Here is a 22,006-nt window from a genome sequence, read left to right on the forward strand (position 1 = left end):
ACCAAAAAACATAAGCTACCAGGACAGATAGATCCTTCATATTTAGGTAGATAAACATAATGTTCCGTAACGCACTTGTTGAGAGATTAACCAACCTGTCTGGAATACAGAAATGGGTTTCAGTTGTGCTGTTCCAAAGATTGCTCTTGTATTCTTTTAAAAATCAAACAACATTACATTTTCATTGTGGTGTGTAGATCATGTGATTAAACTAGCCCAGAGCCGTTTTTTTCTACCGCTCTGTACCTAACAATACATGCAAAAGCCGAAAAGATAGGGCCAGAGTTGTTTTCTGGTAGGTGTACAATTAAGTTAACAGTGGAGCAATTAAATTAGCCTGATTTGAGAATGGACAAAAACATTTAGCAAAATATTGTATTCAGCCAGTGTGTTTTACGCAGCATGAAATAGTTACCGGGGAGAAAAGGTCATTCAAGTAAGTACACTATAGTCAGATAAAACTATATGCTAGTGCCAAATATTCCAAAATGAATGTGCCCCTAAGACTTTTATTATGAAATGACACATAGCGTTTGCCAGGCGGATATACGCTTTGTTGTCACCTTAAACTGATATTCACGGGATATACCAATACCATATGAACGTTTATGTCTATGCACGGGACAGTGGTGATGATAGTGGCTCCTACCGCAGCTGCCTCCTTGGAGGAGTGTGAAACCCATGATCATTGATATGAAGTCATCTATTGGTGCACCGATAGGCAGCAATCGGACAGTAGTCGTAGTGTAATCGACGCAAGCTCCTGTTGTGTTCTTTCCTTTTTTCGAATATATACCTAGCTAACAGTCAGGGTGTGGGATAGTAACAGTTACCGCTGTCGCTAGCAGGCTAGTCTAGCAGGCTACAAGCTAAGATTGACATATCAGTCCAACCCTGTTGAGATAGCTAGCTAACATTAGCTAGCTCAAACGAACGTCAGTGCAGCTATGTTTGTGCAAGAGGAAAAGATCTTTGCTGGAAAAGTTTTAAAGATTCATATATGCACCATGGAGGGTGCGGAATGGTTGGAGGAAGTTACAGAAGATACCACTATTGAAAAACTTAAAGAAAGATGCCTGAAACACGTAAGTTACATCTATTTGGATGGTGTTAACGCTGACATCAACGTTACTCTCATTCGCGACGTAACGTTCAGATATTGACAGGTATCTACGTAGCTAGCTAGCCTAGTAACCTAGGCTTGTAACGTTAAACGTTAGTCAACATTGTAGTTAGACCTAACGTTAATGGTCGTAGGCCCATTTGAAACGGCCCGGTTTGTTTCTAAAGTATTAATAGCAACCTTGTTGGGAGTGTTATTTATAACTTTGTGGATAGGCTAGCAGTTCCCTTGAACGACCTAACTTGTACGGTCCAACTCTGTCTTCATATCTCATACCCGTGTTGGACAGCAGACGTAGGCCAGCATATTGCATTGTTGCCAAGCAAGCGGGAAGCCTGATGTTGAAATAATACACCTATTCCCATTCAGTGCACTGGATGCATGCCCCTAAATCTCATGCATCCAAAATTATGTTTTATATACCAGCAAGTAAAGTTATGATATTGGACTTTCCTTTACCTCTTTTCCTAGTGTGTTCATGGAAGTCTTGAAGATCCCAAGGTTCTCACACATCAAAAGCTCATTCATGCTGCATCAGAAAGGATCCTTACAGAAACCAAAACCGTAGCAGATGAGAACCTGAAAGACAAAGGTATTGTCAAGATGCATTATCTGTATATTCATGTCTATCAGTGTGTTCATGTAACCATTGGCGCATATTTGACAGTCATCAGACCTAAGATATTGTGTGTTCTCGCCAGACGTGCTTTTGTTGATAAAGAAAAGACCTCCACCGCTACCACCCAAAATGGTAGACATTGCATCTGAGGAGAAGGTATGCAGAAATAATGACAGATCTTTTACCTATACAGTAGTACACTGTGGAAATGTCTTTACATTTTTTTTAACAATCTTCCTTGTTCCTGTCACGTTGTATTGCCTCAGTATGTGGATCTTAGTGGTATGTTCTTTCATCTCTAGAAGAAGCAAGAAAGCAAGGCCCCAGACAAAGATTCCATTCTTAAAGCCACAGCTAACCTATCTACCCGACACACAGATCGCACAGTTACTCAGCACAACATTCGGGATGTGAGTACACTGTTGCAGAGAACTATATTACATGAATGCTGAATTTGTTACACCTGTGCGTCTGACCCAAAAAGTTCCATCTTAAGTCTGTACTTGATTAATACATTCTGGGAAGGTCATGCAAACAAATAAAGTGTTTGCCTCTAAACCCTTCATCCTGCGTGGAATATGTACACATATGAACATGCTAAATGTTCCATCTGTTTATTTGTCTGTTGTTGAATGATTACAAAAAGTTTCAGACAGAGCTAAGGAAGATCCTTGTTTCGCTCATTGAAGTGGCACAGAAACTCCTTGCTTTGAACCCAGATGCGGTTGAGCTTTTCAAGAAGGCCAACGGTCAGTAGAATTCCACCCACAGCTGAACATAAAAAAAAATTAAGTAAAGTTTTGTACATATATAGTTTTTAATGTATACACCAAAAGGATTTACACACCTTTGCAAGATTTCCGCAATTATTCGTTTGATCAGATGGTTGTAAAACACATGCACAACACATACAATAAAGACAACATAATACAGACAAAACAACACTCGCTCCTTTGGAAGAACAGTTTCATGACGACATGTCTTGCGGTCCCCCGGCAGCCATGTTGGATGAGGATGAAGAAGACCGCGTGGATGAGTCCGCCTTGCAGCAGCTCACTGAAATGGGCTTCCCTGAGAGCAGAGCGGTGAAGGCCCTCCGCCTAACCCAGTGAGTTTCCCTCTGTTTAACATATGACAGTGATGAGCAATGAGATGAGCGTCGCAAACCCCTCATGCATTTCTTTAGAGTTTAAAGGTCTCATCTGTGATTCTAATTGAATACACTTTTTGTCAAATTCAGCAAATTGCTCCTCATGGTCCTATAGCTGTCTGATCAGTGTATGTGCTCAAAATGACTGATTAAGCAAAGTAAGTGTCCATAGACAGTCCTGGCTCTGTACATGGGAAACAAACAAAGTGGCTTGGACTGAGCCAATCAACATGTTCCAAGAGCACAGAAGGGAGGGGTGTAATTTCATTTGCGGTTGAACTGAAATATCAACAACCTTTCGCTGGAATTGCAGACTGTACCTTTAACTGTACAAGCTGATGTGTCTTGGGTGTCTATTGGCAGCTGCTTACAGCTCAAGGACAAATTATTGACTAACAATATTACAGACAAGATTGTACTACATGTGCTCTATTAACCAGAACCTAAGTGTGTAAACATATGGTTATTTTCAGTGATGCATTTTACTTACTTTGCTTAATGTACTGATGCACTGAACCTTTTGGAGGGACTTTTTAATTACATACGAAGTGGAATATTCGGCTTCATTGTGATTTCAGTTGCTTAGTGTATTGTCAAGAGGCATAGCCATGTTGTAGAATTCAAAATGCAATATCAGACTGTCTTTTTCTGTCCAGCATGTCAGTTACCCAGGCCATGGAGTGGCTGATCGAGCATGTGGATGACCCCACTGCTGACGCCCCTCTGGTGAACCAGGACATCCCGGGGGCGTCTGCTGGTGCTGCTGCGGTCCTGGGCGCCACAGCCTCAGGACTCCTCTCCCGGACCACAGAGCCCTCCAGCACAGAGGAGGCCAAGCAGGACGAGCTCACCGAGATCTTCAAGAGGATCCGGCGGAAACGAGAGTTCAGGCCTGACTCACGGGTGAGGGAGTGGATGTGATACTATTAGAGATGAATGTGCCAAACACTAGTATTTCTCATGGATCTCAGATACTGAATGTACTGTGAACTACACAATGCACAAGTGGTGCAGAAGAGAGGCTCGGGGCAATAGAGAGTAGACCTGAAGAAGCATGTTGGTAATGCTCAAGCCGGTTTGCAGACTGTTGTTCATTCACATTTGCGTCACAATGGTTATTTGGTTTGCTGGTAAATCACCCACATTATATTTTTTTTCTTGTTTTTTTTGTAATACATGACTTATTTGGAACAAGTCCATTTCAATGGCAAAGCATATGTAGGTCTTTTGTGTTTTACAGAAGCTGTAGCGTGGAGGAGTGTGTTTATGAAAGTAACAAATCTTTAAGGAGCTTGTATCATTCTTATCCTCTCCAGGCTGTCATTGCACTGATGGAGATGGGCTTTGACGAAAAGGAGGTGATTGACGCCCTTCGGGTCAATAATAACCAGCAGGATGCTGCGGTAGGTGGACTGTTATACTGGACTAAAAGACTACACACGTCAACTTGAACAAATCTAGAGTGACTATCAGGCAGTTGCACTGTTAATGACTATAGATGGGAAACAGTCATAGGCACTGTTGAAAAAGATGTTATGGTCCAAGAATGGGTCAATACACAGTTACAGTTACAACCTAAGGTGCCCTCTTAATCACCCAACATTACACTGAAATAGTAACAGATTTGACAGACTGATAATAAGGAGGAAACCATTTATCCACACAGTCACCTACATGCCATGTGTTTTGTGCAGTGTGAGTGGCTGCTTGGGGACAGGAAGCCTTCACCTGAGGACCTGGACAAGGGAATTGACACCAACAGCCCTCTGTTTCAAGCCATACTTGAAAATCCTGTGGTCCAGCTCGGTCTAACAAATCCAAAAACTCTATTAGGTAGGCGTAATGCTTTTCAACATCCAAATTCTTTTCAAAGTGTACCATTACCCCTTGAATTGATCCTTACCATCGTCTGCAGGGCAGTGCTTTCAGGTAATTGTATTGACTGACCGATTTCCGCCCTAATAGCCTAAAATGTGGCCTTCAAGCCTCTCTGCACATTTACTCTCCTGTACACTGTCCTGGATGTGCCCTGTGGATTAACAAAGCAAGTGCTGGACTAATTGCTGTAGCACAGAGCAAGTGGAATGCTAGATTACTGATGAATGGGGAAATGTTTAACACTAGATGCCAAATTGCTTATCTTTTTGTCAGCATTCCTGGTTGCAGATTTGTGACCTTCATGTCTTTATTTGCTCTTCACTTCTCACCCCAAGAGTAGTTTGACTGCATTAAATGAATACATTATTGGGCAAGCTTCACATTTAAATGTGTGAGCTTTAATGCTGAGAATCTGAGAGTAATTCTATGAGACAGTTATGACATAGACTTTTGTGTATGCCTTCTTTTCTTTATTTGTTTCTTGGCAGCTTTTGAGGACATGCTGGAGAATCCACTGAACAGCACACAGTGGATGAACGACCCGGAAACGGGGCCGGTGATGCTTCAGATTTCCCGAATTTTTCAAACACTCAACCGCACATAAAGGCATACTTCGGTGGGGGCCTTTGTGGGTGAAGGGGCATCTGCATCTGCAAACCCTCAAGAGTCAGTGGAGGAGGGGATGAATGTAACAGTAATAAGGTGATAAAAAGTTGCATAGTCCACAGAGATTCTGTACACGTTCTTGACATTTTGTTTTTTTTATATATATATATTTTAAAAAGATCTGTTACTCTGTGTGTGTGTGTGTGTGTGTGTGTGTGTGTGTGTGTGTGTGTGTGTGTGTGTGTGTGTGTGTGTGAGAGCGAGTGCGAGTGTGAGAGGGGGGGGGGAAAGTCTAAAATATGGTTGCTGTCAGATGAAAACGCCACATTTCCCATTTCAGCTGTTTATTTTTTCCAGTAGTATATTCAGTAGTATTTGGCTTAATTCAGTAGTGTAGTATGCCCCCTAACAATATCAGCTATGCACTCTAAAGTCTTTTAAATGTTGTCAAAAGAACCTGTATCAGAAGGTTCAATTACAGGTCAAAATGGCCGGTTAACACTGATGTCCAGTGCAGTTTCTAGTGACTAATTATGTCTGACAATGAGAAGTTACAAATACAATACAGTTGCACAGTCATTTGAAATTAGCTTTTTTTTTTTTTAAATCTTTTAAAAAAAATGATGCCCTCCAATGTTTTGTGAACTGTATTTCGTAAAAAATATTTGAATCATGGCCAAGTCTGATGTGACTACGTTTGTTTATTTAGCAGACACTTTTATCCAAAGCAACTTGCAGTACATGGAAGGCAAACATTTCATCAGTATGCGTGCTCCCTGGAAGAATAACCTATTACCTTGCTGGTGCTTCACTCTGCCAGTTGAGCTTCAGGGACGCTATAACACCATATATAAACTACACAATGCAAATGTTTTCTTAATAAATACACCTTTGACCTTTGAGTTGCATACCTTGACTCTCATTACACTGACATTATGTCAGGTGGAGCTGAGCTGGAAACTTTCTGGACATCAGAAAATGGTGTTACTATTACGAGTAACAAGGGCTATATATGTCAAATGAAACCATTGCACTGAGTGTATTCGTAAGATGAGGACGTGAAAAGATGTGATATGCATATAAATAACGTATGTGATCAGTTTTGTACTGTAGAAGGTACGGTTCACTCAGCAGCACATTGCATAGACAAAACTATTGGTCACTATTATTTTGAAAGGTAAAAATGGTATAATTACATTTATCTGTTCTTTTTAAAAACTATATTATGTGATTGTAACATTGTGTTACAATGTTTTCAGTGGTGTTTTCTTCTGACAGCAGCATATTATTTTATCCCATTCAAGTTTACACCTCAAAAAAAGCCGTTTTTGTGTGTTGCGATATTAAACACCACATTTCTGATTCATAAGTAAAGGCTGACCCTACACTGTGCTTAGTTTTAACATTACTTTTTAACTGTCGAACGTTACAGAAATGTTCAGTGAACACTATTAACCTTGAGAACTTTCACCCAAACAAACACTTAACAAAACTAAACATAGTTTTTATGGCAGAGAAACCACTGGCTGACAAGATTCCCTTTTTACAGTCCAAAATAAAGTTCAGTGTCATGTGATGTGTTTACATATCAATATATTGCAGAAATACTTTACCTTGTTAGGCAAAATATTATGAAAATAGATGGTTTAAAAGTCATGCCTCTTCTAGGAAGGATAGTTTTAGTATGTGTGATATTATTGGTTATTTATAGTAAGAGAATGTAAAAGGAAAAAAAAGTGATTTAATAGATTCCCTTTTTTCCTCCCATGAATCTAAGTTTGCTTGGCTATAGGTGAGGCTTTGGTGATGAAATTTGGTCAGATGGTTCATGTGATGTTGGTCCATTCATGGATTTATTCATTGAGTGAATGCTGACATGAGGTGGTTGGGCTTGTCATCTCTCAAGGTGTGTGTGTGCGGGGGGGGGGGGAGGGGTTGATAATTGCTTTAAGTCATGGAAAAGAAAAGGAACTGACTGCATTGCTAGTGAGGTGCTGGTTTTGAGTGAACTGGCTTCAGGCTATGGCTGTATTCCTGGGAATTCTGTGGACTTATCTGAATGATGAGGGAACCTCTTATTTGTTTCATGGTGTGATTCATAATGCTTTGTAGTGTAACTTCTTGAACACAAAGTCAGAGTGGAAGTGCTTTGTGAGGCCTTACAACTGATCATATTGGTGGCTTGCCATTTATATCAACCAGGCAGCAAGGCATATGAAAAGCCTTTACCACGGTAACTATTTACCTTGCCTTTATAGAAACGTGATCCATGAGTTGTGAGTCTAGTGTGTCTAGTATTCTGTTTTATGTCAGTCATGATGTATTATGGTATTTATTTGTAACATGTCCGCAATGTCCATCATATTGTTTCTCACGGCACTTCATCATTGACATCTCTGTCTGCTGCTGATAAAGGATCATATTTCATCTATGATTAATGCTCACACGCTGAGTAGTGTACAGGGTGTTTATAATGGGTTTTTGGAGATTGAAATAGAGCATTAAAGTTTGGTTTCAATAATATTTGACTTAATATATGTAGTGTGTACCTACTAGACTTTCAGGTTTACTCAGTGTACTGTCAAATAATACTTGTTTGCATGATGTCCAAAGCTTACTATTTATACAAATTAAGCAAAAGAAATTCATATTATAATGTGTGTGTTATTTTTTTTTTTTTATTATTTAAATGTATTTAATTTTTAATTAATAAATGGTTAAAGTCAACAGAGGTGCTCTTGTGCAGAATTAACAAAAGACTTGGTTGGATGTTAAAGAGTAGAATTCAATATTTATGTGTATTTGCACAGTGAAGAACAATTTCGATGTGAACATTTTGAAGTCTGTTGAAAATGATATTTGGCCATCAGTTTGGGAGTGACTTTCAGCATTGGTATTGTGAGTAGGGGTACATGACTTTTACGAATTTATGCCAAGTTTGGAGTGTTTTATTCAATATTTGAATGCAGTGTTGATGTGACGGGGAATTTCAATGGGTCTGTTGGGGAAATCTCTATTTTGATTTTATTAGTTGGAATTTTTTGATGGGAGTAAAACTTTGCCTCTGATTAAGATCAAATACTGAATTTATGTAGGTGGTTTTTGTTTTTGTTTCAGTTGTTGTGTGTGTGTGTGTGTGTGTGTGTGTGTGTGTGTGTGTGTGTGTGTGTGTGTGTGTGTGTGTGTGTGTGTGTGTGTGTGTGTGTGTGTGGGGGGGGGGGGGGGGTGTCTCTCTTAAGCCAAAAATAAAAGTCTAAAAATCACATCGCAAACAGGATAATTTCCCCAATAGCAGGTTCTTAATGCTGTGTTGAGATATCTCTTTGTTCTTATGTGTCTCACTGTGTGGGGTCATTGACGGGAATGAATTATGCCTCAGACATTTGTATTTTGTGTTTCAGAAAGGTTTGACATTTTGGTGGCATCACTGTGATCTGTTTTAAATATTGGCCATTGATCATAAAATCTGAATCACTTGATTACTATATTAGACTGTCTTCATGACATTGCAGTTTATACATTTGCTGAGTTTGCTTGGCTTATTTTGTCTTTCAAACTCAAGCAGTCTAAAAGTCATATTGTTGTAATTTTGGAAAGATTAGGGAAAACGCCAAGTAATTGAGGCCTATGCAACGTATTAACACCATTATATATATTTGCATCCCAGATAATCAGTTTTAACAGTCAAGTTGAAGATTTGAACCTGATACTTACTTTCATCAGAAATAGATTTCCATGCAAAATAGAATAAAAAATGCTGAATATACTGATCACTTAGGCAATGTCTTGAATGCTCATCTTGTTTGTAGATTGTAGTCCTTTCCGGATGCATGACTGCACCTCTTGTGTGTTGTCGTCACATGTCTGATAATCGAGTTGTGATGCAGTGACCCTTCTGTTGTCACAGGTCATCTTCTCTGTAGTGAAACCCGCTGCTTCAACATCTAGAGCTATGGAGGACTCCCCGAAGTGACCTAGCTGGTGTAGCCTCTAACTTTAATATCACATTTCCCCACAGATATCTGCCTCATGCCTCTATTGGTTGAAAACTTACACAATCTCCACACTCCTTAAAATGTGAAAAGCCTTGTAACAACTTGTTTTAATATAATTTATCAAAATAAATGAAAATGATAATAATAAAAAAAAAAAACATTTGGATTCAGCTTTTATGTGTTCTGTTGTTTCTTAACCTTGTCAATATCTCGGATTGTTTTAGGTTTTGTAAGCTTCTCTTTTTTTCCTCACACTGGTACAAGTCTGATCACAGGACATGTTCAGATGTACTGCCATCATGGTTTATAATGTATTTGGCTTAGCTTCTCTTAATGACCGCTTATCACATAATTTATATGTGTAGGGATGCACAACAGAAACATGAACTGCCTTTGAGAGCAGATATTTAGGTGAAACAACCAGTGCAACCTGAATGTCAGCTAAGAACTAATTGTGTAATGCTTGAAAATATTTTCTGGGGATGTGGGGTTGGCATTATATTGTTGAATGTGAATCCACAAGACCACCAGGCACGCCACACCCACCAACACACAGCACGCTACAAGTTGGACGCACTGCCCCTTGTGGAGACTAACGTAAATTCAGATTTGAAAAGGAAAGCATCATTTTATTGATTGAGACCCCAACCTCAACATGGGCACCGTTATGCCTTTCTCTTATATAAATATAGCGTAATGGAGCGGCGAGATGACAATGGCCGTGCTGGAACCGTAAAATATTTGTGCAGTTATCTCGCTGCTGTATACCTCGGTGCTCACACTGACTGCTCCGGTGAAGCGATAGTCATACAGTTGCTGGATCGCACGGGCGTTTGTTGCTGGGGAGGATACATGTATTGCTAGCACACTACGCTAGGAATCGTGCCATCGTGCTCTCTGTCTTTTGATAATAATTGAGTCCTCATGTTTTGCCTGTGTTTTTATTCAAATTTCTTGATTTTTGATTCATTTGGAATCGCCAAAGTGTGGGCTGTGGATATTACACGTCACTGAAGGTAATGTTAACCTTTTGTATCTGATTGCACTTGCTTGGCTTAGCTTGAGAGACGACATTCGCTAGCAATAGCTAGCTTACTTAGCTATTAGTTATCGTACCTCGTTCATAAAGGTAACTAACGTTAGCTACAAAGCAATGTATCTCGTTTTCATAGTCATTCTATGTGTGGAAAAATCTTAACGTTGGCTAATTGTGGTGCAAATATTACTTACTCTGTTATAAAATTCAGCTAGGTCTCCCTGTTACCTAGGTAGAGACGTTAGTCAACGTTATTTTAGTCGGTTTGATGACAAGAGATAGCGATAACTAACTAACGAGTTCTCCAACGATTAGATGAGCAATATTAGCTATCTCTATTTAGATCCTAACCAGGTAGATAGACAAACGCGGTGCTGTCAAATTAATTCGCTGTCTAGCCGTTAGCCTAGCTAACGTCATCTCATAAACAGAACAGTCGCTGGAAATCTACGCTTGATGGTGGATACCTAACTGTTAGCTAGATATCATAGGGTACAACATGGGTTTAACAGGATTTATATCTTAGCGCACCAATTAATGGTAATATATATATATTTTGTAATCGTTAGCTAGTTACTCTAGTTAGTAGCTATAGATAACTAACGTGAGCTGTAAGACTCTAGATTCTAACGTTAGCGACTGCTTATTTCAGCCGCTAGCCAGGTGTTAAACGTTACAAGAATGACGGATAAATGATCCAAAGGCCAATCAGAGTTAGCTAGCTAACATTAGCTGTTAGTGGTCTGAAGCCACTACCGTTTAGCCGCTGAAACAAGCCCTGTGGTAGGCCGTCTAGCTAACCGGTTAACGAGCTTGCTAGATGAAGATGCTGTCATAATTTAAAACGTTTTTTCGTCTGACTCATTGACGTTCGTAAACGTGTCAGTTACTTGTTTAATTCATCATGTGTTCGCTGTCTACGTTATGTTGTTCATAGACAAGTTAGCTAGCTAACGTTTTAGATAAACGTCAGTTGCTCTGTTTGCATAAAGGACAGCTTGTCCTACCTAACCAGTTACTTTTAATTGGCTTAAGCAGTTACTCAACTTGTCTTGCATGGGTATGCAGTCGGGAGTGAAAAGAGATGTTTACAATGTGATTTCGATAAGATAAAAACGCTGAGTCTTTGCAGGATGGATATGGATTTGGGTGCTGGCGGGGACAGCGCAAGAAGAAAAATGGATGTAGCTGGGGAGGTGACGGAGGTGGTTCCTCTGGAAATGTACGACTCCGCAAGAGCTAAAATAGCTGCAAATCTACGATGGTTATTCGCTAAAGCCTACGGCATTGGTAAGTTGCCCAAATTTAATATTTTCTTGCTGTCCTCTTGGCTAACCGGCATAGGCTACACGCTCATCTCGGCACCCATTTGACATTGTTTTCCAGAGGGAGGCTATGAAGTATACCACTCTTAAACAAGCAGTTGCTGCAGTGGTATTAGTTGGAAGGTTTAGGTATTTCTTGGTCTCCGTGTCATTTCAAAGAAAATCATGTACATTATTTAGCATGTCTATCTATATAAGATTGTTTTATTTTTAAAGTAAAACATGTAAACAAGCAAGCATGTAATGTATTAGTAAGGGGTGGGAGTATTGCAGGCTGTGTCCATTGAGCCTGGGTTTGTACGTGAGGATCAACAGCATTTGTTCCATTTGCTTGGCTGGCAGAATCAATGTTGGCTGTAAGCAGGAACCGCGGGCTTCCCAACTCTGCAGACTGACAGTCAGCAATTATTGTGCACTACCTTAACACAGCCCTGAGTGCCTTAATCCACTGTTATCATAAACGACACAACAGGAAGTGGAGTGGACAGACTTAACTAAAGACATAGGCTAATGCATAGATGTTGAGTTGTGTATCCTCATGAAACTTTATTTTCATTGCTAGCTTGACGATAACCTTTTTCTAAATTGAATTTAGGAGTACATTAAGAACTTATGCACAAGGAAAACGTTTCAAATAATGTGTTTCCCTTAACAAAGAGATACGAAGAGACATTTACAAACTTGACTGCAACAGACAATGGGCCTCATTCTCGAACGCAGTTAAGAAGAATTTAAGAGGAATTTAAGAGGAATTTCTTCTGAATTGGATTTAGGACAACATTTGGCATTCATGAATGTTTTCTCATCTGGGATTTGCTCTGAACTTCAGAAGACTTTCCGAACTCGAATTAGCAGTCGTAACTCGGCCAGAGTTTTCTCAAATGCGATTCCTTAAAAAACCACAAGATGGCCCCGTGCGCCCTCTTGTGGTTTTTTGAGGAATCGCATTTAAGAAAACTCTCCGTGTTAATGAATTTGTGAGAAATCGTTGGTGATTGCGTTCACATCAACTCTACAGATCCTCGGATTAAAGTATCATTAACAATTACGTTTCACATGTAGGCCTATAGTCATGATTCTACGAGGCACCGTGATGTCATAAAATAAATAAAAGGACTACACCGGAATGCTGCGCTCGTCTAGTTTTTGGCACTGCCGTCTGTGCAAGTACGGCAATCCAGAATTTTCAAGTAGTTCCACGTTGGTGGAACGAACTGCCTAGCACTACCAGAGCAGGCGCGTCCCTCTCTACCTTTAAGAAGCTTTTGAAGACCCAACTCTTCAGAGAGCACCTCCCTTCCTAACTGGCACTTCGACTAGTGCTTAACTTGCACTTATAGCAGTTACATTACTGCACTTCGTTTTTATTTCCTATTTCGTTTTTCTATTTCTTATGTAAAGTAGTATTTATTGTTACACTAGGTCTCTATTGCTCGTAGCTTGACTGTTCTATCCCTTGTACGTCGCTTTGGACAAAAGTGTCTGCTAAATGACTAAATGTAATGTACACGAACACTGCAAATGTAAGTGAATAAATAAATAAGCACTAAACTCAATCACGTTGATATAGCTATAGTGGAATAGAATGGACACATCTACATCCTGCAACAGTCCATCTCTGCACCGTTCAAGTCATAGACATGACTTTCCGCTTTGACATGACTCGTTTACGAGTTGCTTTCGTGTAGATTCGGTCGATTCCGACTGCACACGTCACTACGGTTGCGTGCCCTTATAAGGAGCTAGCAGGGCGTGTATGTATGCAAATTCAGGAGCACGAGAACGCGCTTTCAATTTAAGAAAACTTTTCCGGGGGAGCACAGCCCAGAAAACTTCTGCTGCGTAGGACCCCATTTTCAAGCGTACATGAATTTGGCGGATGTCTTTTGCTTACGTTGTTTTTCCGAAGCCCGTAAGAAACATTTCAGAAGAAACTTCAGAAAATGTTCGAGAATGAGGGCCAATGATTTCTGGCTATATATTGAAGAGGGTCATGCACTTCAATGATGAAACTTTTCCTGAACTAACTGAAGCAGAAAGATAGGCTGCTTATTGATCTCTAAATGCATGTCTTCCTTAGTTCGGCTTTTAGTTTTTCCTGATATTTCATATATGCCACAGTGAATGTTTAAGGTAAATGTAATGATTTTATAATGGTTCCTGTACAGTTAGTTTCAAACCTTGGGATTACGAGGGAATTGCAACTGTCAGCCTACATGAAAGATTGTGTGATGGTCAGCCAGCTGGTTGGTCAAATTAACTGCTCAGAAATGAAATTGCAGGACTGATGGTTGCACCTTTGACTTACAGTAAAATCTGTACGCTGAGTCACTGTTGATGAAGAGATGTGATGTTGCACTACTATGGTAAATATGCTTAGTGTTCTTTGGAGTTGCGTAGTTCAAGTTCCAGGCCCAGGTAGTACAATTCTGCCCTGTTTATTGTCTGTTGTGTACTAAGGCTGTTCGTATCTTTTGGAATTTGCAATGCCAGGTTGTTGACAAACACTGAACCGGCCTTCAACTTTTAGATGCTTAATTCTGGTGCTCCCAACATTGGTTAGCCCGTACAAATTCAGCTTGTGGCCCAAAAGTCTTCGCGTTGACTCGTTGGCAGATTATTAGACCTTGCACATATAATTTAAAATTATTATTTCCCACTGTGTTTGGTATAATGAGTGTGATCTATAATAAGTGTTTGATCACAATAATCAATGAGTATACCTATCTTATCAGGGAGTGGAATGGTTAAAGATCGTTGCTTTCTTTCATGGAGATCGATAAGGCGTTTCAAACATTTCATTCATCAGAAAAATAAGAGGCAACACAACTACCTGTCGGCTAGGAGTGGGCGATTATACCGGTTTGATAGTAAAAAACGGTATTGTGCCACGCCATGATATGGATTTTGCAATATCATGGATACCGCGATTTATTCATAATTCATAAATTCGAATTTGGCATTCATGTTGTTTTGTTCCAAATTTCAACTGAGTGATACTACTACGTAGCTACATATTTTTTATTTTAATCTAACCTTTCTTGGTTCTTACGAAAAAAAGAATGTATGTTAATATGTTGACCTATTTTTATCAGCGGACGGCGCATGCATTTGTTACGCGCATGTAGTGCTAGCAACAAACAAGCGTGCAGGCAGCTGAAGTTAGTAGGCAGGCTACGTACTAATATATATATATATATATATATATATATATATATATATATATATATATTATATATAGCTATATATCTATATTATAAGTGCATAAGTGAACAATCGAGGATGAGCGAACACGCAGAAAGTGATGTTGCTCAAGAGCAGGATGATGACGAATTGGTTAACAAGAAATCTCAAAATCTCCGACCTCGACCAAATAAGAATAATAGACAGGTGTGTCGCCGTGTTGTTTTAGCCAAAGGTTTAAGCACCAGCAACCTGTTAAATCACCATTCAATTGGCAGCTTGCACATTGTCTACTGGTTGTTTATCATATTTCATATCATCATTCTTAACCCACATAGCTTGTGATGAACTCGTGTTAATATGTGTGAATATGAACTCTTTCATACGAAGTTGCACAGGCACCCTGAGGGTTTCTACCTTTTCCCATGATAATTTTATGAGTTAAATCGAGGAGACTATAACATCAGCTAGATAACTAGCTATCATTTCATGCAAATGTAACTCTTCCATTTAAATCGTTTATGCTAAGGTTATTAACAGTTCCCTTAGCTAGCACAGCAATTCGACAACCATAACCAGGAAACACAACTTTAGCTGCAAAGTTTAATTTCTCAAAATCAGCTCACCATTAAAAAGTGTCTTGGGTTCAAAGTGATTACAACCACTTGTGTGATGTTAAATGGCTTCACATATATATAAACAATCCTAAGAGAAATAATGGGAAATCAACAGAGCAAAGGCTCACTCTAATATCAATGTAATGTTAGCGAATATTGCTCATGCTAATATTTAGTCTCCGCTCTTCGTCCAAAGCCAAATCGATTCGTGAGGTTCCAACATTTTTCAAAAGCAATTTGGCTTTGAATGTGAGTATTCGATCGAGTTATCTTCTGTCCCGTCGTTTGAAGCAAACCTGTTAGCTCCGGCATTGGTCTCCCATTATTTAACATTTCACGTTTCGATTGAAAGTCCAGTTTCAGGCTCTCGCGCACGCCCCCTTCATTGAGACACAGGTACTGTTTGCCTCCCCTCAGTGCTTTTTCACTGCTATGCGGGTTTATGTCAGATCAGCAAGACTAAATAGGTTCTACACATACATGAAATACATTACCTATTCTATTAGAAAGGACTTATAATACAAGTGTCCACATATACTACAGTGGTGACAAACAACGAGAAAGCAAAAGGCTTGCGCTCAACCCAGTTAGTGAGGGATTGCACAATCTGAGATGAGGCGCTGCTCGTCGCTGCCTCACCTGGCATGTCTCCTCTCTGTTTGAACAGGACATGCGCAAATTCAGCGATTTTTTTTTTATTTTTTTTTTTATTATTATAAAAATGCTTGAAATGATTGGAATCATACAGAAATTACATTTGTAGCACATATCAGTAGATGCATATTTATTTTATCATTATTTGATTTTTACTTTTTATGATGACATATTTTGCCTTAACTAATGTCATTTAACTAAGAAGGGCTATTAAAATGTGATTCAGATTTTTTCCCCCCATATATCGTGATATCATATCGATATTGTCTGGACAGTGGAAAATATCGTGATATGAATTTTAGCTCATATCGCCCACCCCTACTGTCGGCATGTGACTTCAGTAATTATTTTGAAGAGAATCTCCGTCTCTGACTGTTACAGCCTTCCATTATTGGTGCATCTGATTATAATTAATCAAACTGTCAGATGCTGTTTGGGCTAAATGTGGTAGGCTAATCAGAGGAGCCTCTAGCACATTTAGGCCTAATCTGTAACCCACTGGTAGTAACTCTGAAATCCTGGGCCAGATCCAAGAACGTGAAGAATTCTTGAGAAAGGAAAAGGTAAAATTGAAATCAAGTGGTGGGTGATTGTTGACTGACATCTGGATGGGCACATGGGATGCCAGTGCGGAAGCAGCATTCAACTGTTTTGTCCTGGAAACACCAGTGTCCTTTGTTGACATGTTTTGGTACCTGAACAGTCGATTTAATCAGCGACAGTGAACTAATAAGGATGTTTGTTTCCACAATTTAGACATGACTGGTTGTATTACACTTTTGAAGCAGGGAAAGCAGCACTAAGATCACCCTTGTTCTTGGGGTTTGATAGTTGTGTGTTGATGCTGTAGTCTGATTTGAGCAGTGTATTAATGAGTTGTATTGCTGTGTACATTCGAGGTTCAGCTCATTATTAATGGCTAATTCGAATTTGTAATCTGTTTGGTAGAAAGTAGCCTAATTGTTCAAATAAATCTTTTGTAAATTAAACACAAAGGCCCAATGTTTTGTTGTAAAGATTAGAAAATTGTTCTGGCTGATTCCCTGTAGCCTTTAGGTTATATTTATTTTCCTGGTGATGTAATCTATAGGGCCAATGATTTTCCGTTTCAAAAAAATGCATTTTCCGTTTCACATTTGGTGAATTCCGGTTTTTTTCCGTTTCAGCTCATTTTGTTCACCCTGAGGTAGATTGATGGCTTAAAATGAGTGAATAATATGTGCCATTCTTAGATTGTTGTTTGCCAGCCATCAACAGAACAGAAGACTAAACATTTTTTGTTTTAAATGCGATTGGGAAGACGAGCGAGTGAATGTGACTGAATGTGGCTTTAGCGGAGATCTGTGGGTCAACCGTTGAAAAGGGGGGCGTGGCCGGAGCAGAGTTCAGCGCAGACGTGACATTTTCTCAGTGGTTTTGTTCTTTAATTAATGTTTGTTCATCGTTGCAATCGTTGTTGTGTTTATTTGAAAGAAATATAGCCTTGCAGCCCAAAATACAGGGGAATTTGGGCGATTTGTATGAACAAAATGATGTTTCCGTTTCAAAGGTGCAATTCCGTTTCAAAGTGTTCATTCCGCGAATTCCGTCCGTTTTCTGTTATCGCGGAAAATCATTGGCCCTAAATCTAATAATTAAATTGTTATCTTTAATAGCATTGTTTCAAAATGGAGTGTAAAAGAGAAATACATGTGTAGACATTGAATGCCTTTAGTGGCCTGATATATGAATTTATGAGGTTAAAAAAGGTTTGATTAGCCTTCTGAGGCCTGTCAGGCCCCTTTGCGGTATTAAAAACATTGATCCTAATGTGCTGCATAATATGCTATTATTTAACACAAACTCAGCAACCGTAAACTGAGAGTTGTGAGAATGTTATTATAATTTTGGGTTAAATGTAAACCTACAAAAACCTATTTTATACCTACACCGAGACATACTTGGTGTTTGTTGTGAAGACTTTTTAGCTCTGAACATTGAAGAATAGAAGAGTTGGCTACATAGAGGTAAAGCATTCATCAGTTTCATGTAGTTTGGTTACAAAACTTCTATTTTGTTTGGAGTGACATTGTTTATTTCTTTTGAAAGTCAGTGGCCAGATAGGTGTTTAAGTGTAAGTCACAGGTAAGGCCCGATCTCCCACTGTCAAAGGTAATGGCCCATCAGTTTGGAATGTCATTGTGGTCCTGTCTGGCCCCTACACAATCATTTTTACATCTTATTGAAACGGCTGTAGTCCAAATCCAAACATGCATTGGATCAAATAATTATTATTATATTATAAAACAATTGGGTTCTATTGAATTATTTAGCTGTTTCTGATTGGACGAGAGACGTTCCATGAGTTGGAATATCCCAGGACATCCCAACTCGGACTTTTCACAGCTAATAATAAATCACTCTGCGATGAAACGTTCTATAGCACGTTGATACAATTAAGCGATAACCGTTAAACTAAAATCCTATTCTATGGACAGACACCTTTTTAAATGTATTTTATATTCATTCCATATAGTATTATTCCAGGAATGCAACTGGTAATAATTAAGCAATATAGTACTCGTGCGAGTGGGGTAGGTAAGGGATATTCCCATGGGTGGTGTTCCGCCGTAGCCACGAGGCCGGAGGCTGAATGTGTGCATCACTTTAGAGAGATAAAACATAAAGATTTGTCTAACAGGCTATTTGAGTTGCAGAGCTGATTAGCTGGGCTAATCAACAGCATGGCATCAGCACTATCAAAACTTGTCACTACAACATGTGTCAGTTAGCAAACCACACTTACTAGTCAAACAGACCCCTCCATTGGATTTAATCGAAGTTCAAGCTGCAGACATCAGATGGTTTATTTATTTATTTTCTCCAACCTGCGGCATTACTTTGAACTTGTTTTTTTGCCCAAATCAATGGTATCACTGTTGTCCGTATCAAGCAAACATTTTGGAGCAATGCCCTGGCCTACCCATAGGAAATATGATGATGGCAGCATCAAATTGTTGTGAGGTGTTTCAGCAGGAGCTTGGAATTATGTTCAAACTGGAGTACCAAAATAAAATGAGCCACCAGGTGACTAACGTATTTTCCTCTTAGATCAGTGAATAAAGCTGGCTAGTGCAATTCAGTGCGGGGTGGTGTTATGGTTAAATCTGTTCCATCTCCAATCAAGTTGACCTATATTTGTTTGGTTTGACTATGGATTTTAAGCCAGGATCTATTCCTCAACAGACCACACATTTTAAGAACACAGTTATTGCCTTCAGTTATTGCCTAATTTCCACTGAAAACCCAAGCCTCTTTCAGTTTTGCTGTTTTAGCTATGTCTCCTCATCTCAAGCTCTGGCTGGCCATGGAGACCCTTGTATTGTTTCCTGGCTTCCCCCCCTTGTGAGACACATAGCTCAGTCTGTCATCACTGGCTGCAAGAACCTGTCATGTGTGAGACCAGTGACCTAATTTTAATCCACCAGTTGTGTGTCTAATGAATATTTGATTGGAAATGCTCATGTCATGGCTGTGCACTGTGTATATGGGCAGTTTATGACAGAAACATGTAGTTGGGCTACTTACAGTTGCAGTATCATTTTGTTTTAATAGTTCGAATAAAGATGCTGTTTGGTGAAGTGAGTCGCCATTTTTCACACGGTCTACACTCAAGAAAGCCAATATTTAGTAGTAAGAACCACAACAGAATGGCTTGTGACATGCTGTGAGTGATTCAAAAGTTATCCAAATAATAAACTTGATTTGGTTTACATCTTCCAAATCAGACGTTAAAGTAGGCCCTTGGATTTCCAAGATGTCCCATGTGAAAGCCGTGCTTTCAGGCAGACAGTAATCGGCCATTGTGGAGGACAAATTATCCAGGGCTCTCCGCATTTCTCAAGAGTTGCCCTGCTTCTCTTGACCTCTGTCCGTCCTGTTGTCTGTACCTATTGTATGTGACGGGCCAATTTGCCCTCAACAAAGGCTTTTTAACGGATTATGACCTGCATTATGGCTGCAAATGACAGTATAGTAAATAAAGCTTTGGGGTTTGCAAACCTTCCAGAACAAACATGCAAATTTCCATTTACTCAAAGAATCTGGGTCTTGTGTGCAATCTACAATTTATTGCACAATTTGAGCATGGTGTTCAATGAAGATTGTGAACATATTCTTTCTATACGATCATAAGGATAAGGTTTTTACTGTGAAGGACAGTCAATCAATTTCTTTAAGAATCATAAATGAGCTTCTGCCACGCCTACAGTGGGACATCCGGTAAACTGAATTATCATTGATTATCTGCTGAAGGACTTCCAGCTATTCCTCTATATTTGCTTCTTTTGAGTGGTGCATGAATATCAAATCAGGTGCTATTGTTTATTATTGCTAAGAACTTCTGTTGTTAATGAATACCAGTTTTAAATCGCACTCTATTAAATCCGTCTATTCTACATTCAACATATTCATTCATTCTGCGTCATTTGTGAGTTTAGTGTCTGCGAGTGTAGCATGAGTTAGTGACCATTTGAATCCATAAATCATTTCGCCTTTGTGAAGCTGCACATTGTCTCATTTATTTGAATATCCAGCCCATGTAGGAAGCAGGTGTCTGGGCATGTTGCGTTTCACTAGTACAGACAACAACGCCTTGACTTTTAGCTTTTTCCATGACTCAGCTGAATGACACCCATTGGAAAGATTGCTGCAGTTTATCCTGGGTGAGTGTGTGTGTGTGTGAGAGAGTGAGTGTGTCTACTAGCCCATCCCTTTGTGGAACCACGCCCAGTCAGCCCTATCACACACACACCCGGGAGTGAAAGGGACTCCAACCTCATCCAAGATGGGTCTTTGCACCTCACCACACCAGTGCATCCTCTCCCTTTAGCCTCATGAGCTACCCCTACAACACACTGTCACCATGAGATTTTCAGGGCTTTGACACTTCGTTGTTTGTCTCCAGCACAGTGTAAGCTGATTTGTTAGAGCTGGCAGGTCATGCCCCCTGACTCACTGTGGAATGCAGCTTTGGAAGGTGTGATTAACAGCCAGGACCTCCAGGCTACTGATGCAAATGTCTCTCTGGATAATGCTCTCGTAATTTTTGTGAATATATTTGAGCTTTTCACACAGGTTTTTGTGTTCCTTTTGTGGCAGAGAGGGTGTGATTTCTGTTGCTCAGTCTGTCATGTCATGTGTGTAGACTAGGGCTGGATAATTGATGCATTGCGATGCTAACGTGAAAGATTATGCATGGAAATGCAGAATGTGAAATTATGTCAGGGTACATTGGCTGTGATTTTCTCATCCCATGGTTTCCTTAGGCGTGAGCTTCCTTTTTTAAGCCATGTGAAATGCATACTAGTTTTTTTTTTTTTGTGGTTGTTTACCAACAATACGACAGATGCTTGCTATGTGAACTTTACCCCCTGTAAAACATTATTATTTGAAGCAAGTAACTTTGTTTACCTTTTATGTATAAAGTCATGTGCTACCATATAACATCACCTAACAGCATTCAAAATAATGAGATTTCACTTTCCAGAGTATTTGGTTAACAAGGTTAACATCCAGAACTGGTTTGGTCAGGAAATGCATGGCAGAAGTAGACCCCCCTGCAGTCACATATGATATGACACTGTTGCATACTGTCATAAGTATGTGTTTATATCACAGAAAAATCTGTCTTTCTTAGATGTTGACCCCCCCCCCTCTTCTCGCTCTCTCTCCAGACAATATCCCAGAGGACTTGAGGGACCCCTTCTACACGGACCAGTATGACCAGGAGCACATCAAGCCACCTGTGATTCGGCTGCTGCTCTCCTGCGAGCTCTACTG

General features: G+C 39.6%; 1 protein-coding gene across 3 annotated transcripts; it reads left to right on the forward strand.

The window, feature by feature from the left end:
- Positions 1 to 572: 572 nt before the first annotated feature.
- ubac1 (UBA domain containing 1) lies at positions 573 to 5,590 on the forward strand. 3 transcript variants are annotated; one of them, XM_042706766.1, is made up of 10 exons: positions 573 to 1,085; positions 1,595 to 1,715; positions 1,825 to 1,898; positions 2,048 to 2,152; positions 2,389 to 2,491; positions 2,742 to 2,850; positions 3,549 to 3,795; positions 4,209 to 4,295; positions 4,587 to 4,725; positions 5,259 to 5,590. In XM_042706766.1, exons 1-10 carry the CDS (start codon positions 948 to 950, stop codon positions 5,372 to 5,374), a joined length of 1,239 nt encoding a protein of 412 aa, XP_042562700.1. In that variant the 5' UTR covers positions 573 to 947; the 3' UTR covers positions 5,375 to 5,590. The 3 variants fall into 3 exon arrangements, with proteins under 3 accessions (XP_042562700.1, XP_042562701.1, XP_042562699.1); XM_042706767.1 differs by having other exon boundaries at positions 2,045 to 2,152; positions 2,395 to 2,491; positions 5,259 to 5,589; XM_042706765.1 differs by having other exon boundaries at positions 576 to 1,085; positions 2,045 to 2,152; positions 5,259 to 5,587.
- The last annotated feature ends 16,416 nt before the right edge of the window (positions 5,591 to 22,006 follow it).

The sequence above is a fragment of the Clupea harengus genome, unplaced genomic scaffold (genome assembly GCF_900700415.2).
Source record: "Clupea harengus unplaced genomic scaffold, Ch_v2.0.2, whole genome shotgun sequence".
Classification (NCBI taxonomy): domain Eukaryota; kingdom Metazoa; phylum Chordata; class Actinopteri; order Clupeiformes; family Clupeidae; genus Clupea; species Clupea harengus.

Bases quoted from the DNA above. Each gene is read 5' to 3' on its own strand.
- ubac1 (XM_042706765.1), top strand. From the start codon at position 948: ATGTTTGTGCAAGAGGAAAAGATCTTTGCTGGAAAAGTTTTAAAGATT. The intron at 1,716-1,824 runs GTATTGTCAAGA...TGTTCTCGCCAG, and splicing joins TGAGAACCTGAAAGACAAAG to ACGTGCTTTTGTTGATAAAG. The intron at 1,899-2,044 runs GTATGCAGAAAT...TTTCATCTCTAG, and splicing joins ACATTGCATCTGAGGAGAAG to AAGAAGCAAGAAAGCAAGGC.